The 13,818-nt window shown below is 33.0% G+C and overlaps 1 protein-coding gene across 1 annotated transcript; it reads left to right on the top strand.

The window, feature by feature from the left end:
* Positions 1–1,151: 1,151 nt before the first annotated feature.
* LOC132714116 (uncharacterized) lies at positions 1,152–13,798 on the top strand (the record flags this gene model as incomplete). Its single annotated transcript, XM_060696869.1, has 5 exons — positions 1,152–1,424; positions 8,501–8,774; positions 10,040–10,381; positions 11,281–11,374; positions 13,757–13,798. Coding segments are annotated over exons 2-5 (752 nt in total), but the record flags the coding sequence as incomplete, so codon positions are not given.
* Positions 13,799–13,818: the final 20 nt, after the last annotated feature.

The following is a 13,818-nucleotide window of genomic DNA, read 5'->3' as shown; positions in this document are numbered from 1 at the left end:
GAAGTTGCTGTCGCCCTTTCACAAAATCTGATTTCATTCCATAAAGGGGCGCCGCGCTTCGGCGCGGTCGCCAATAAAGTTTCCTTTTAAAAGGAAAGGCTTGCCCAGTTGTGCCATCATCCCATCCCTTAAAAATGTTTTTTTTTTTTTTTTTTTTTTAGAAAACTCCTAAATCAACTCTGTAATTATGATAAAGAAATAATTTTGAAAAAAAAATGACCTTGATATACCAGTAAATGTACCTATGTTTTTTACAGGTAAAGAGAGTCAATTTATTATCACTATTTTTTTAAAAATTATTTGTATATCATAAAGGGTTTATTAAGGATATTTTTTTTTCGAAAAAAAAAAAGTTTCACTTTTAAAGGGGTAGGTAGGGTAACCCAAGACTGGACGATTTGTGCCACCAGTGCTATGCATGCCAATTTGGACAAAAGATGGACCAGAAGTCCACTGATTATAACTGAACCGGAACATGCTGACGATAACAGTAACAACTTTTTTTGTAAAAACGAATATTTTTTGTCAAAAACTATTTGAAATCCATTCCCTAAATTGTATAAAACTAATAAAGAAAATAATCAATCGTAAAAAACACTAACATTGGCTCTCCCACGTGGAGGAAATAAAATACTGAAGGGAAACAAGTGCATATGCGCGGGAGTCTTCGCTAATAGCGATAACATAATAAGGGAAAATTACACAAGTGTGGTGTTGATCATGCGTTACACATATGGATTATAAATGATTGTATACATGTATATCCGTTGCTCGCCCATATGGTCTCTTTCCAGTGGCGAGGGTAAACAAACGCAAACACACAAAATCCGTTGCTATTAATAACCACGGTCATGAGGAAATAACAAGTAATATTCTAATCTCTAGCATGACAATCAAAGTTCATAATGAACAATGTCTTTCGTCCGCTCATTCATAAGTGATATACTGGTAAAAACCATTGAAAAGTTTATAAGAATATCTTGTCATCATATGTCTACTAGTTCATCTTCACTTGCTGCATTTCTTGCTTGGACGCCCTTTGATGCTTTGCATCAATGCTTTTCTTGTTATAATTTGAATGCAACAGGTAAATCCCGATGGATATTTACTGTACTGTATAGAAATTTCGTTGGGTCATGTGAATTATTTTAACGTTCATGCGAAGTAAATTATAAATTTGAAAGGAATTATGTATGTCAAAATGTAAATTTTGTTTGACTTGAACCTATCCTTGATAAAATTTATTGAAATCGTCCGGTCATGCTAGGTCTTTTCCGCAGAAATGGTGCCTTTCCGGTGTCTAGTCAATTTCGTCCATAATCTGGTTCCCCCCTGTATTAAAGGCAGGCGACAAGTCGAGAAGTTTCGAGAAGCACATGATTTCAGAATCAGCAAATGCCCTAAGGCTAATATAATAAGTGAATGTAAGCAAACATTTCATTTAGTTCACTGTTTCTGGTAACATTCGCTTGATGTGAAATTTTAAAAGTAACACTAATTAGTGTGCAGTTATGAATCACTCAAATTATCAGCATATTATCACAGACACGTGACTTGGGGTGCGGCGCTTAAAACGCCTTTAAATTCCAAATTAAAAGGGCAATATTAAAAGTATATTTGTCAATCCCACAGATGCTCGTCCAGTCTTGGTGCCCATATAAAAAAATTGAAGTAAAAAAAAAAATTTGAAAAAAAAAATTGAAAAAAAAAAACCCACCTAAACAACAGTTTACAGTACTATTCTGGGTTGAGTGAAAGAAAAAAAATTTTTTTTTCCCCTATATAGAATCTACCATTACTACGGAAAAGTCACCTAGTCGCCGTAACTGCAATGGAGCTTTACTAGGACACGGTGTGGAACAACCACAATGTCGAGTTCTGTAACAATACAAGCTATTTTGCTACTTTTTACACAACATGCATTTAGAAAATTGTTAACATTCTTCTTCTACCTTACCAGTTACCTACAATCTTAAATAACTTACATTTAAATTCGGACACTCCAATTTGTTAAAATCTTGCAAAATTCCGTTGATGGCCGGCCATTTTGTCGAAAACGAAAGTACAAAACATACACCGTACTGTCCTGAACAATAGACAACAGTAACCAATAAATTGATGGTTACCGTTGTCTCCTGTTCTGCGAACGCAGTTGTAGGAAACCAGGAGAGCGGAACAGTACGATGTAGGTTTTGTACTTTAGTTTCCGACAAAATGGCCGACCATCAACGGAATTTTGCAAGATTTTAACAAATTGGAGTGTCCGAGTCAGAGCTCCAGATAATTTTTTTGGCCAAGGGGTTTTTACCCCTCAAAATTTAGAGTGAGGGGTAAAATGCAAATTCTGAAAAACTTAAGGGGTAAAATCTGTCAAAAAAGCATTTTGCATTTTTTATAAACAAATTAAACTTATTGTTGTGTTTGTTTGTTTGTTTATTTTCTTTTTTTAGATGAACCTTTACAAATTAAATACTGATTTAATGTGAAACAATACAAAACATGCCATGTAAAGTCAGACTTCCAGAGTATACTGGAACTCAAGTTTAGGATACACAGCAAAATTATCAGGGCTTCCATTTTCAAAATTTGGAAGTCAAAGACTTCAAAATCTCTGATATTGGAAGTCACATAATATAGGTAAAGAAGGAAAGTATTGAATTTTGGAAGTCACAGGCCAATTGAAGGAGTAAAAGACTCCCAAACTTCCACTAGTGGAAGCCCTCAAGTTATTTTATTTTCTAGTAGTCAATATTTTTCTTTCTTTATTTTTGTTGGCATGTACCTTATCATGTACTCCAGTTTGAACAATTATAGTTGAAATTAGAATTAAAGAAACGTAAACAAGATTTTTTTATCTTTCCTTAAAAAAAAATATTGGTCTGAGAGAAAATTGTCCATAACTGTAGACTGGGTACGAAAATATTGAGTACAAAACTGCAGGTGAATAACATGTTATTTTGTCCCAACAACTAAAGTTAAAGAAATTAAAATATATTTTTGTTTATATTGAGGCATAAGTATGTCAATAGATGCCTAAACAATCTTAATACTGTGTTAACTCCTACGATGATTATCTGGCACAAATTTCATCAATAATTTCACAGGTTGATAGATCTACGGGAGTTACCTCCCTTCTGTATTTCCTGCTACTTTCGTTTTTAACATGCGTTGTTGACAACAGAATTTTTAGTTTTCAATGCAATTAAATGGAAATATATTGTATTTTAGGCTCAAAACATTTTCTTTCTACATATCAAATGTTTACACTTCTATTCTTTTACGCATAAATTTTGACATACGAGCGTATTTTCATTTTGTTGTGCGTAACTGTGACGCACGAATTTTGAAAGTGATGCGTATTTTAGATTTTCTATGCGTATTTTACGCTTATACGCACGCTATCTGGAGCTCTGCCGAGTTTAAATGTAAGTTATTGTTATTTAAGATTGTAGGTAATGTAGAAGAAGAATGTTAACAATTTTCTAAATGCATGTTGTGTAAAGAGTAGTCCTAATTATAAGACCTATACGTAACCTATTTCATATTTATCATTCAATAATCTGATATTTTACATTTTTCATTTTCCATGTTACGTTAAGTCTTAACAGATCTTTGCAAAATCGTGTAGCAAAAAAAAATGACATTAGACATCGATTTAGATCTAATGCATTTAAACAAAACAGCGTGTATTTACATTAATTTTGACCTAATTATGAACAAAACTAAAAAATAAATACCTTTTAATAAAATAATTGAACTGTCACATCCGAAAAGTCATGATTAAATCCTCTCATTTAATTAAATACCTTGTACAGCCGCTATACAAATGGCCGCCATACAGTGCGCGAAGTCTGATTGGCTAATTCAAATGCAAGCGTTTAAATGAGTCCAGAAGTTTCTAACGGAATATTTTTTCAACGAAATAATTTCCCATGCACCGTCAGTGTGTTCGAATATATTTTTCTGTTCAAAAAATTGGAATCAATCTGTAAAATGCATTACTTAACCAGTATGGCCGATGAGCGAAATAGATTGATATTTTATTTTTAATTGATAAGTACATTGTTTGAAAGTTTTTGTTAATGATAGACCATGCAATTGAAAGAACAGAAGATAGGCTTTTGAATAAAGCTTGAAAGGCAAGTCAACAGACATTTTTTTAATTTTTCAAAATGCTACGCGTTTATTTAATAGCAATAACTATTAGACGTCAGGCTTGACCAACATAAAACTATAACAAGCCTGTAACGTCTAATCTATTGGACTATGTAAAGAGTAGCAAAATAGCTTCAGAGTTCCAGATAATTTTTTGACACTGGGGGTAATTACCCCCACTTTTCAGAATGTGAGGGTAAATTTAGATATATCATAAATCTAAAGAGTACAATTAAATGACTTTACTTTTTTTGCTGCATCACAGGTTTATTACATTAAAATTAACACACCCATTCTCCGATATTCAGGCTTCAGTGTGAAATCACTTCAATTGAAAGGCTTTTACAATATTCTTAATTTTATTTTACCAGTCTTCGCCTTAATTTTTTATCAGCACTAGCCCAGTCGGGCTAGCAGCTTACAAAGTTCACTAGCCCGAACACATTTTAACTATCCCGAACCAAAATGGTATTTTTTGCATACATTTTGTACAAAAATAACACTTTCTATATGTTTTATATACCATTTAACATTATTAAAATATCAACTAATCAACTTTTCTTCCTTTCATTATTTAAATAAGAAGAGTTTAAACTACATATGAAAAGAAGATATTTTGATATTTCTGTGGCATTGTCCATAGACACTGAAAAAAAATTGTTTAAAAACTGAAAATACTCTTCTCCTCGTTTACTGTAACCATGTCGGCTGGTACATGCATTGACAACAAATTTATATTCCTTTTCGTATTACTTTTTTTTTTTTTTGGTGTGTTCCTTTTTGGCTTAGTGCCTTCAAAATACAAGAGAAAAGACATATTGTGAAGCATGAGATGACACCTAATAAATGTCTAACAATCAATAATATTTCATAAGCGTTTTAAGTTCAATAAAGCTGCAAATAATTTTTAGGGCCAAGGTGGTTTACCCATCAAAATCTAGAGTAAAATGAAAATTCTGGGGTAAAATTTATAAAAAGAATTTGCATTGTTTTGTTATCAAATTTCATTGCCTTCTAAAAGGTTCCTTTCTTTACATAAATCAGTCTGACTTACATAAATAATAAAATATTGATTCAATGTGAAATAATACAAAACTTGCTCTGTTAAGGCAGGCTTCCCTAGACTAGGGTTTGTTTAGGTTACACAGCAAATTAATGACAAGACTCATTTTTTTGTTGCTGACATGTTGTTGTTTGAATGTGTCACATTCTTTTACAATCAGCTACATGGTCAGCATGAGGCTTTATTCATACTCTATTTCTACAGAATACATTTTAGTGCCGTTCTTTGGTTTTGATTATTTATAATTGAAATTAGAATTAATGAAAAATAAATATAATAGAATTAAAACTTTTATACACAAAGAATTAGTCTTTGAGGAAATTGTCCGTAACTGTAAACTTGGTACGAAAATAATGAGTACAAAACTGCAGATGGCAAGGGAGAAATATGTTTTCCAATAAATAAAGTGGCAAGTACAACATTTTCCTTTATTTTGTAGCAAAAAAATTATAATATATGTCTAAACAAATTGAATATTTTGTTAAGTCCTACGATGATTACACCAAATTTAACTTTATCAATAATTTCATTTCAGAAACTCCCAAGAGTTACCTTCCCTTTTTACTCGATGTCACTTCCTGCTACTTTCGTTTTCAACTTACAGCAATGTTGACAATAGCACTTTTAGTTTTCCATCCAATTCAGCAGAAATCTATTGTATTTTCATAAAGCCAAAACATTGCTATCTGGAGCTCTGCATATTTCCAACATTTTCTTAATTTGGATATGAAAAAAGCCCTCGACCTAACGGGCTACCAGCTTGGAAATTTCACTCGACCACCTGCAAATTTACTCGACTCGGTCGTCGGTCGAGTGGGTTAAGTCGAAGACTGTTTTACATTGTTTACAACAAAAATCGGTGACAATACATAAACTATAACATTACAAATTATCACTTGTCAATTGCTGATTTCTGTATATTTATTGCACCTTCATTAGCCCATACATTGCCAGCTTTAAATTTATGACAAGTCAGACATTTCATTTGCAGTTCAATAATTTGCAGCCACGAACTTAAAAAATTTTAACAATTTTCAAGTGTTGTATTGCGATTCACAGTTATGTGAGCCCTTTTCACTTTAAATACACTATCTAAAATGTCTTCAACAATTGGGTTTACAATTGTTTTAGCAGGCAACTCAGTCGTGTTAAAAAAATTGTCAATTTTCCTGTGCTTTGGCTTGGAAGCAGCCATGATGTAAGTCTTTATTAATAAAAGCTTGCAATAATAAAGGAAATCAAGCAACACATTTTAGCAAACGCCTATGCGATAAAGACATAATTTGACTGGTTTACAGAATGAAAAATAGTTGGAAATATTTGGGCGGGTATTAAACGGAAAAAAGAAACGCAGTCAAATGTTAAACGGAAACGGAATCAGCTGTTTTGAAAATGAAAGTACACACCAAAAACGCTTCGATTTTTTATTCTTTGCGTATTTAATTTATAGCATGCGTAAATTAACGCAAGAAATTTGAAATATGGTGCGTATTGAGTTGATTTTGAAGCGTAAAATACGCCGATACGCATGTTATCTGGAACTCTGTAGCTTGTATTGTTACAGAACTCAACATTGTGGTTGTTCCACAGCGTGTCCTAGTAAAGCTCCATTGCGTTACGGCGACTAGGTGACCTTTTCGTAGTAATGTATAGGGATGTATAATGTATTTTTTCACTCGACCCAGAATTGTTGTTTAGGTGGTTTTTGTTTTCAAATTTTTTTTTTTAACGTAAATTTTTTTATATGGGCACCAAGACTGGACGAGCACCTGTGGTCAATCCCAGCACATGTACTGATCATATAGGCCTATAATTTTTTTTATATAAAAAAAATTAATATAAGCCGTTTTGAAAAGAAATCATATTTCAACGTCTAACTTTATAATATTACAAGTCTCGTTCTTTGATCGATTAAGCCATGCAACCTGGCCATACAGGGTAAGCAGCAGGGCTCGACATTAACGGTTGTCCGACTGCCCGGGACAACCAAAAGTTTGGTCAGGGCAAGTGAATTTCAAAAGTACTTGTCCGACAGGGCAAGTGAAAAAAATCATAAGTAAACATATTAAATTCCAATATTATGACCAATAATTCTTGCAAATTACAATTTCAATCTTAATTAGAACGAATCACATTTGTGGAGACGATAAATAACGAACCTCACAGCAGGGGCAATTGTACATGTACACAGACTATCCGGTTGTCTGATGAATATGTCAAAACTTGATTAGCATTATTAATTATGTCAACACCTCTTCTTATTAAAGGTGTTCAAACCCTGTTGAAGTTCAAATCACAACCTTGAACTTATAGTTTAATTTATCCGTCTAAACATTTGACGATTTCTGGCTGTTTATTTTTGCCGTTAAAATCTAAAATTTATCGTATATCCGTTTCTCCTGTAGATAATTGTGAAAATAATAACAATTCATCTACAAATGTGTTACAGAGTCATATCCACAAGGAAAAAAGATGTAAATTAAGAAAGTAAAAAGAATACAAAATCGGTAAATGAAATTGTCACATATTTTCGCGACTTAAGACGTGGTAAACAAAAAACCTACAAAGTTTCTGTCCACAACTTTATAAAAATTCTTTTATGAAGAAAGTACTATATCTAAGTGATTTTTATATATCAAATGCACAAAACTTTTTTTTTGTCACAATAACCATTTTTTTTTACTTTTTTTTCTTCAAAATACATGTAACTTAATTACTGAAAACATTTTAAAATCTTGTTTAGCCCCTTTTAACCTTCCTTCTATTTCCAACCAATTTTAGTGAAAAAATGAGTATGATTTTGTCACAAAATGTCTTAATTTCTTAAAATTGTAAGCCTGTACGGCTTATAATGAAACCCATGCATGATTAGAGAATAAATAAACCCCATTTTCAAAGATTGCCAACCCTTTTTCTCAAACCTTACTTATAAATGTAGGGTTGTTTTCAACACTTTACCGGTTTAGGTCAGGGCAAGCAAGCTTTGGGTCAGGGCAAGTAATTTTCAAAAGTACTTGCCCGACAGGACAACCAAATAAAAAAGTTAAATGTCAAGGCCTGAGCAGGGGTATTTCTTTTATTACTCAGCAAGTTGGAAATTAGAGTTATCTTCTCTTATTACAGAAAATTTCATTGGTTAAACAAGAACAGTATGGATACTAATGTGAGACTATAGGAAATGTATTGAAGTAGGTCTGATAGTATTGCAGGTTACCGTAAGACTCCAACTTTCACATGCTAAAAACATTTTTGAGATAACCAAACCTAATTCTTCTCTTTCAGATGATGATATTTACTGGTATATTGCTTTGCATATTTCTTCCTGTGTTGAATGCAATAGACACAGAAGTATATGTACAGGAACTCAATTCCCAAAACTTTGCTGTTTGTCATAATAAGAGGAAGTTTTCTTGTCCTGACTCGAACAGTTCTCTGAAGTTAAGGATAAAGTCTTGCGGTTTCAAATGTGAACCAGGTACCACCTATGTATGCAAAAATGATAAAGGTGGCAGAGGTGTTTTAGAGTTCTGTTTCGAGCCTCAAATTTGTGAAAAAGGTATGTAGAGTTTAGTTCTATGTTTTTACATAAACAGTTATAACAGCAGTTGTGAGTGTAGAGCTATACCATTTTGCGCTTTATTGCATAGATGGAACAGACTTCATATTGCTGATAAATTGTTTTTGATAGTTTAATACCCAAACTTAATACAGTATTTTTAGGTAGATTTTTCTACCATCAGTGTAAACAGTAGATAATCCTGTCTGATATTCAAGAATGATGGACCCTTCAAGATGTAACAAAGATCATTTATCTTTAAGAAAATTACGAACTGCCTCTGTGGTGGAGGGGTTAGAGATGATGACTTCTAATCCAGTTACCTCTCTGGAGAGGGTTTGATCCCCAGGAGATGCTTTGGTAGTTTAGCGCGGAGGAAGGTAGTCTAGTACTGGTGTAACTCTCCAGGAACGATGGTTAGGAAACTACCCGCCTATATGACTTAAATACTGTTGGGAAAAGGCGTAAAATGAAACAAACAAACAAACATTCTCTTAAAGGGGTCATTCTCAAACTTTTAGGGTTATTTACCCCTTCAAATAGGAATGCACGAAGAAGGATGTAAGTGTTATGCCAGGAATGAGATACTTAAATCAAACTTGGTATATTGCAAGCTTGTTTGAGTACCCTGGTGTGTTGTTTTTTGACTCCCTGGGGTCAAGGTCACTGTTACTCAAAATAGAAAAGTAGTTTTAGGACGATAACTTTAGAATCAACCAACTTTTGAGCTTTTTGACCTAGAGTCAATAAGATTGTCAAAACAGTGGGGTGTAGGGACACCCGTGTCCTATGGACACATTTCTAGTAGAAATGTCTCTATATTTTCTAGTTAAAACTAACTGAGGTGGATATATTAATTTGCTGTTGTTACTTAATAATTACCCGGTTTACTCCCAATGAAAATGGTTAAAAATGTCGGACCATGCCGTTCCATTTGGGTATTTTGTCTACCGTGAACTGAACTGTGGAAACAGTAATGAGATACCATCCTTAAGATATTATACCGTTACACCCTAAAAGAAGAGGACTGGAAGGGATCCTTCTGGTACATTTGGGAAAATAACATTATTTTTTGCTAAAGGGAAAGAATAAATTTTCTTAATTGACTTTTAAGAGAGAACTGAATTATTTTTAACATTTTTTTTTGAGGGGAGTTTTCTTAGGGGAAGACACCTGTAAGTGGCCTCGACAATTGAAGGGGAAAAAGCCCTGTGTTGAAATTAAAAGTTATTTAATGTTTGAAATTGTAATTTTACATATTTAAGGACAAATGAACAAGGTGTTCTTTGATGACGAGCACCAGCAAATTGTGATACAGAAAAGTGTTTGCCCAGATGGATTTTTCCAGCCAGTCCGTGATGACTGCTTCAAAGCGTGCACTGATTTTAAACATGAAGATCCAGGCTTGATTTCATATTGGGGTATTAAAGTGTTATATTCAGGAAATAATACCCATCCGGGTCGTGGATACTGTGATGTTGATAATGGATTTGTAAGCTCGGACACCTCAAAGATGTACACAAGTTTAGCTCATAATGAAGTTTCTGTCTGTGAAAAATTGGATACATTTAAGAGTATATGTGGACCAGGAAAGCGACTTTTACCAAGTAAGAATAATGTATTCCTTGTGAAGCTCTTCCAATTTTATAATCAATCTAAGCTTACTTTGCTCCTGGCGATAATGGATATAGAGTAAGGCAGGTCAGCACATGAACACAATTTGGCTAGGCTATACTGCTGGCTGCCATATTTAATCACATTTATAGCTTGACTGTTGATAGAATTGGGAGGCCTATTGTACTAACCCAGGTGTCAGCGCCATACTTTGGTTATGTTTTTGCATGCAAGTTGGAATCTTAAAACTACTGAAGAGAATGGGTTGAAATTCACACGCTTATTTTAGAGCTTTATAGGTCACTGTCTAAGGCCTTTAACTTTAACTTGGATTTTCACAGAATAATGGTCCTTTTTGAACTAAGAAAATTCTACATTATGAGCAGCTTTCCTATTGAAAGCTATTGTTGGCTTGCCTGTTTCCAAGAAAAGGTCTAGCTATAATGAACAATGCATTGTTGTTGGGAGTCAAGCAAAAACTTTCATGCAGCCCATAATTCAAACATTTTAAAAGTTATCAACACAAAAAGTGGAATACTTGCTTATCATGACAATCACAGTAGTGAGCTCCTGAAAGCAATATTTTTAGGAGTTATGCCTCCTTTTAACTTAAAATATTTGTAAAAATTGGTTATTGATAATAATTGACCGTAATAGTCTAGTGTGGACACCACATGGATGCTCTTGTTTATATCAAGAACCATTTGGAAATGCAGAAGGAGTTTTAAATATGTTTGATATATAGCTTGCTAAAGGAATGTTGGTGGTTCTACTCAGGTGCCTGTTTGTGCCGGAAATAATGTACTGAAGGACTTCCTCTGCCAGTAAGCTGCAAAAAAAATCTTCTGTTTAGTTGTATCACTATGAACGGTATATTAACTTTTCTTTGTAGACAGACAATGCGGTAATATATGTAGGAAAGGATATGTAGTGGATAGATGGAACTATTTTAAATGCTCAATGGGATCTCATAATCGCAGTACTGTGTAAGTAAATTGAAAATTAAGCTTTTACGGTTACCCATGAAATTAAATTGCTTATTATTACTTTAAGCCCCACCTCCCCCTTATGTACCTTATACCAGAAAACGACACATTTTTCCAATACAAAATGAAACGGCAGTTTTTTCCAATTTCCAAAATTACTCTGAAAATTTTTCTCCAAATTGGTTAATCAAATGTCTAATTGTTGATTGCGAGCCTGATGACCAAGCCAAAGGGCCTGCTCCCAAAGCTAGCATATCAGTAACAAGAGTATATTAAGAAGTGATGGTTTTGAGAACATTTGCCTGAAGGAAAGCAAAATTTTGGGTAATATTTTTTTTTTAGTATGCCTGCTTTTCATCAGAGCTTATTTTGGTTCCCTGTCCTATTATATTTGGAGCACGCCAGGAATCTGTACCAGCATGTGACCTGCACAATTCTTTAACATAGCTAGCCGGGCAAAAGTTTTTCTGGTTTCCTGTGCCATTATGGTCCCATTTAAATTGACATTTGGAATCCTTTGCTGATTACCATCAATCCTATTAACAAGTTTTGCAAATGTACCTTTTCATGAAATGGGATTCTTAGCACTTTCACTATTGTCATTTGATGAATTCATCATTAAGTACCTAAATTTTGACTGATTCAAGTATACAGAGCAATTTTTGATAATATTACAGTTAAAAAAATACCTTTACAGTTTGTACACAACTTACTCATAAAATATAGAATAAATAGAAATAGATAGTGAGTCAATATCAACTTCAGATACATTCCTGTTTTAGGATATCCTTTACCTGAGATGGAATTACTTATTGTTAAATTTAATTTTAAGTGAATTTATGTACTCACTAATGAAGGGTGTATTCAATTCAGATATCATATAAAATATGAAATGGTCTTATTTGGAAAGTAAAAAATAGAATGTAGTACTACTAGTGTTAAGTGAATTTTTTGGACGAAATAAATCAAATTTCTAAAGTGTGCAGTTCTAAGTGTATTGAAGTAAAAAGTATGCAGCCGTTAAAGGGCCAACTGAGCCTGCAATATTTTCAATTTTGTTGTTTTGGCGTTCTTTAGGGATTCCTTTTCTCTATTTTAATAAATGTGATCATATTTATGAAATGTATTGTAATTTCTGTCAAAGAGCTCGTTTTGAGGCTTTGCCTTTACTTATTGAAACATGGTTTTAAGGTGAAAATTATGCATGAAAATAGCAGTATTGGAGTGCGAAGGAAAAGCATTTTTGGCACTTTTTATAAATTTATAAGAGATACAAAAAGGTTCTAACATGTAACATGCTAGTTGTCATACAACATAGTGTTTAATTACTTACATATTTGTAAATAACTTTGATTTTTTTCTCTCTTTATAGGGTTTAATTAAAATGAAATACTGTATTCCTAGAAATGTTCACGGATACAATATTTTGCGTTTTTCACAAAGTCAGCATTTTCGCGGATTTGTAGTAACGGCGAATTTCGCGAATATAAAAAATTTAAAGAGACTACGTTTTTGATACATGTCCTCGCCTGTTGGATACTTTTAATTCTTTTAATTTTTTTTGACAGTACCCTTTCATCTATTGACTTGTCGAACACAGACAGTTGTTCCGTGAACACTTTTATCTTATTTACTTACCTTTTTCATTATATGATTAAGTAAGATATAGTCAGACCTGTTAGCACTTATTCTCATTTGAATCATAACTGACTTTATCTTCAAAATGTTGATACGTATTTTTTTACTCAGTATCGGACAGTCCCACTGTACATCACTTTTATTATAACAGCATAACAGCTGCTTATCAGTGTAGCTCTTGATCGCTATTGTAATTTTAACAAAGGATTACACCTACTCCAAGCAAATAAAAACCAAGCCATTCAATGTACACAAACTGTAAATGCTTTTGTAAACGTCTTGACTACTAATAATTGACAATTTATTTTATTCAGGGTCCAAACAGGTATCTATAACATACATACATATTTCTTTACACATTTCTATAGCACTTTTTGTGTAATTAGATTATAATAAATATTCTGCACATTTATGTTTATATTTGGTTGAAATGTTCACGGATTTGTTATAAGTGACATATTCGCAGCTATAAAGATTCGCGGAATCATGCCTACAGCGAAAAGCGCTAACTTAAAATGCGAATTTTTTTCTAGGAATACTGTAAGCCATGTATTATATTTTTACATTGCTTTGTTAAAGGAGAGAACTACAATGAATTATTGCAGCTCTTGGTCCAAATCCTTTCTGCTTAAATTTGTAAATTATTAACATATTATTATATATCTTGATTAAAAATATGTTTAACTTTTAACTTTAAACCAAATTATGAATGATTGTCATTAATTTAATATATTTCTATTACAGGATAAAAGAAACCACTGCTCATCCAGACCAAAATGTAACTCCGTCTCCTCCAGAAATCTCAA

The sequence above is a fragment of the Ruditapes philippinarum genome, unplaced genomic scaffold (genome assembly GCF_026571515.1).
Source record: "Ruditapes philippinarum isolate M1 unplaced genomic scaffold, ASM2657151v2 ctg2648_1_1_1_1, whole genome shotgun sequence".
Lineage (NCBI taxonomy): Eukaryota > Metazoa > Mollusca > Bivalvia > Venerida > Veneridae > Ruditapes > Ruditapes philippinarum.
Note: the sequence above shows the minus strand (reverse complement) of the source record. Positions and strands in the feature narration are given on the sequence as shown.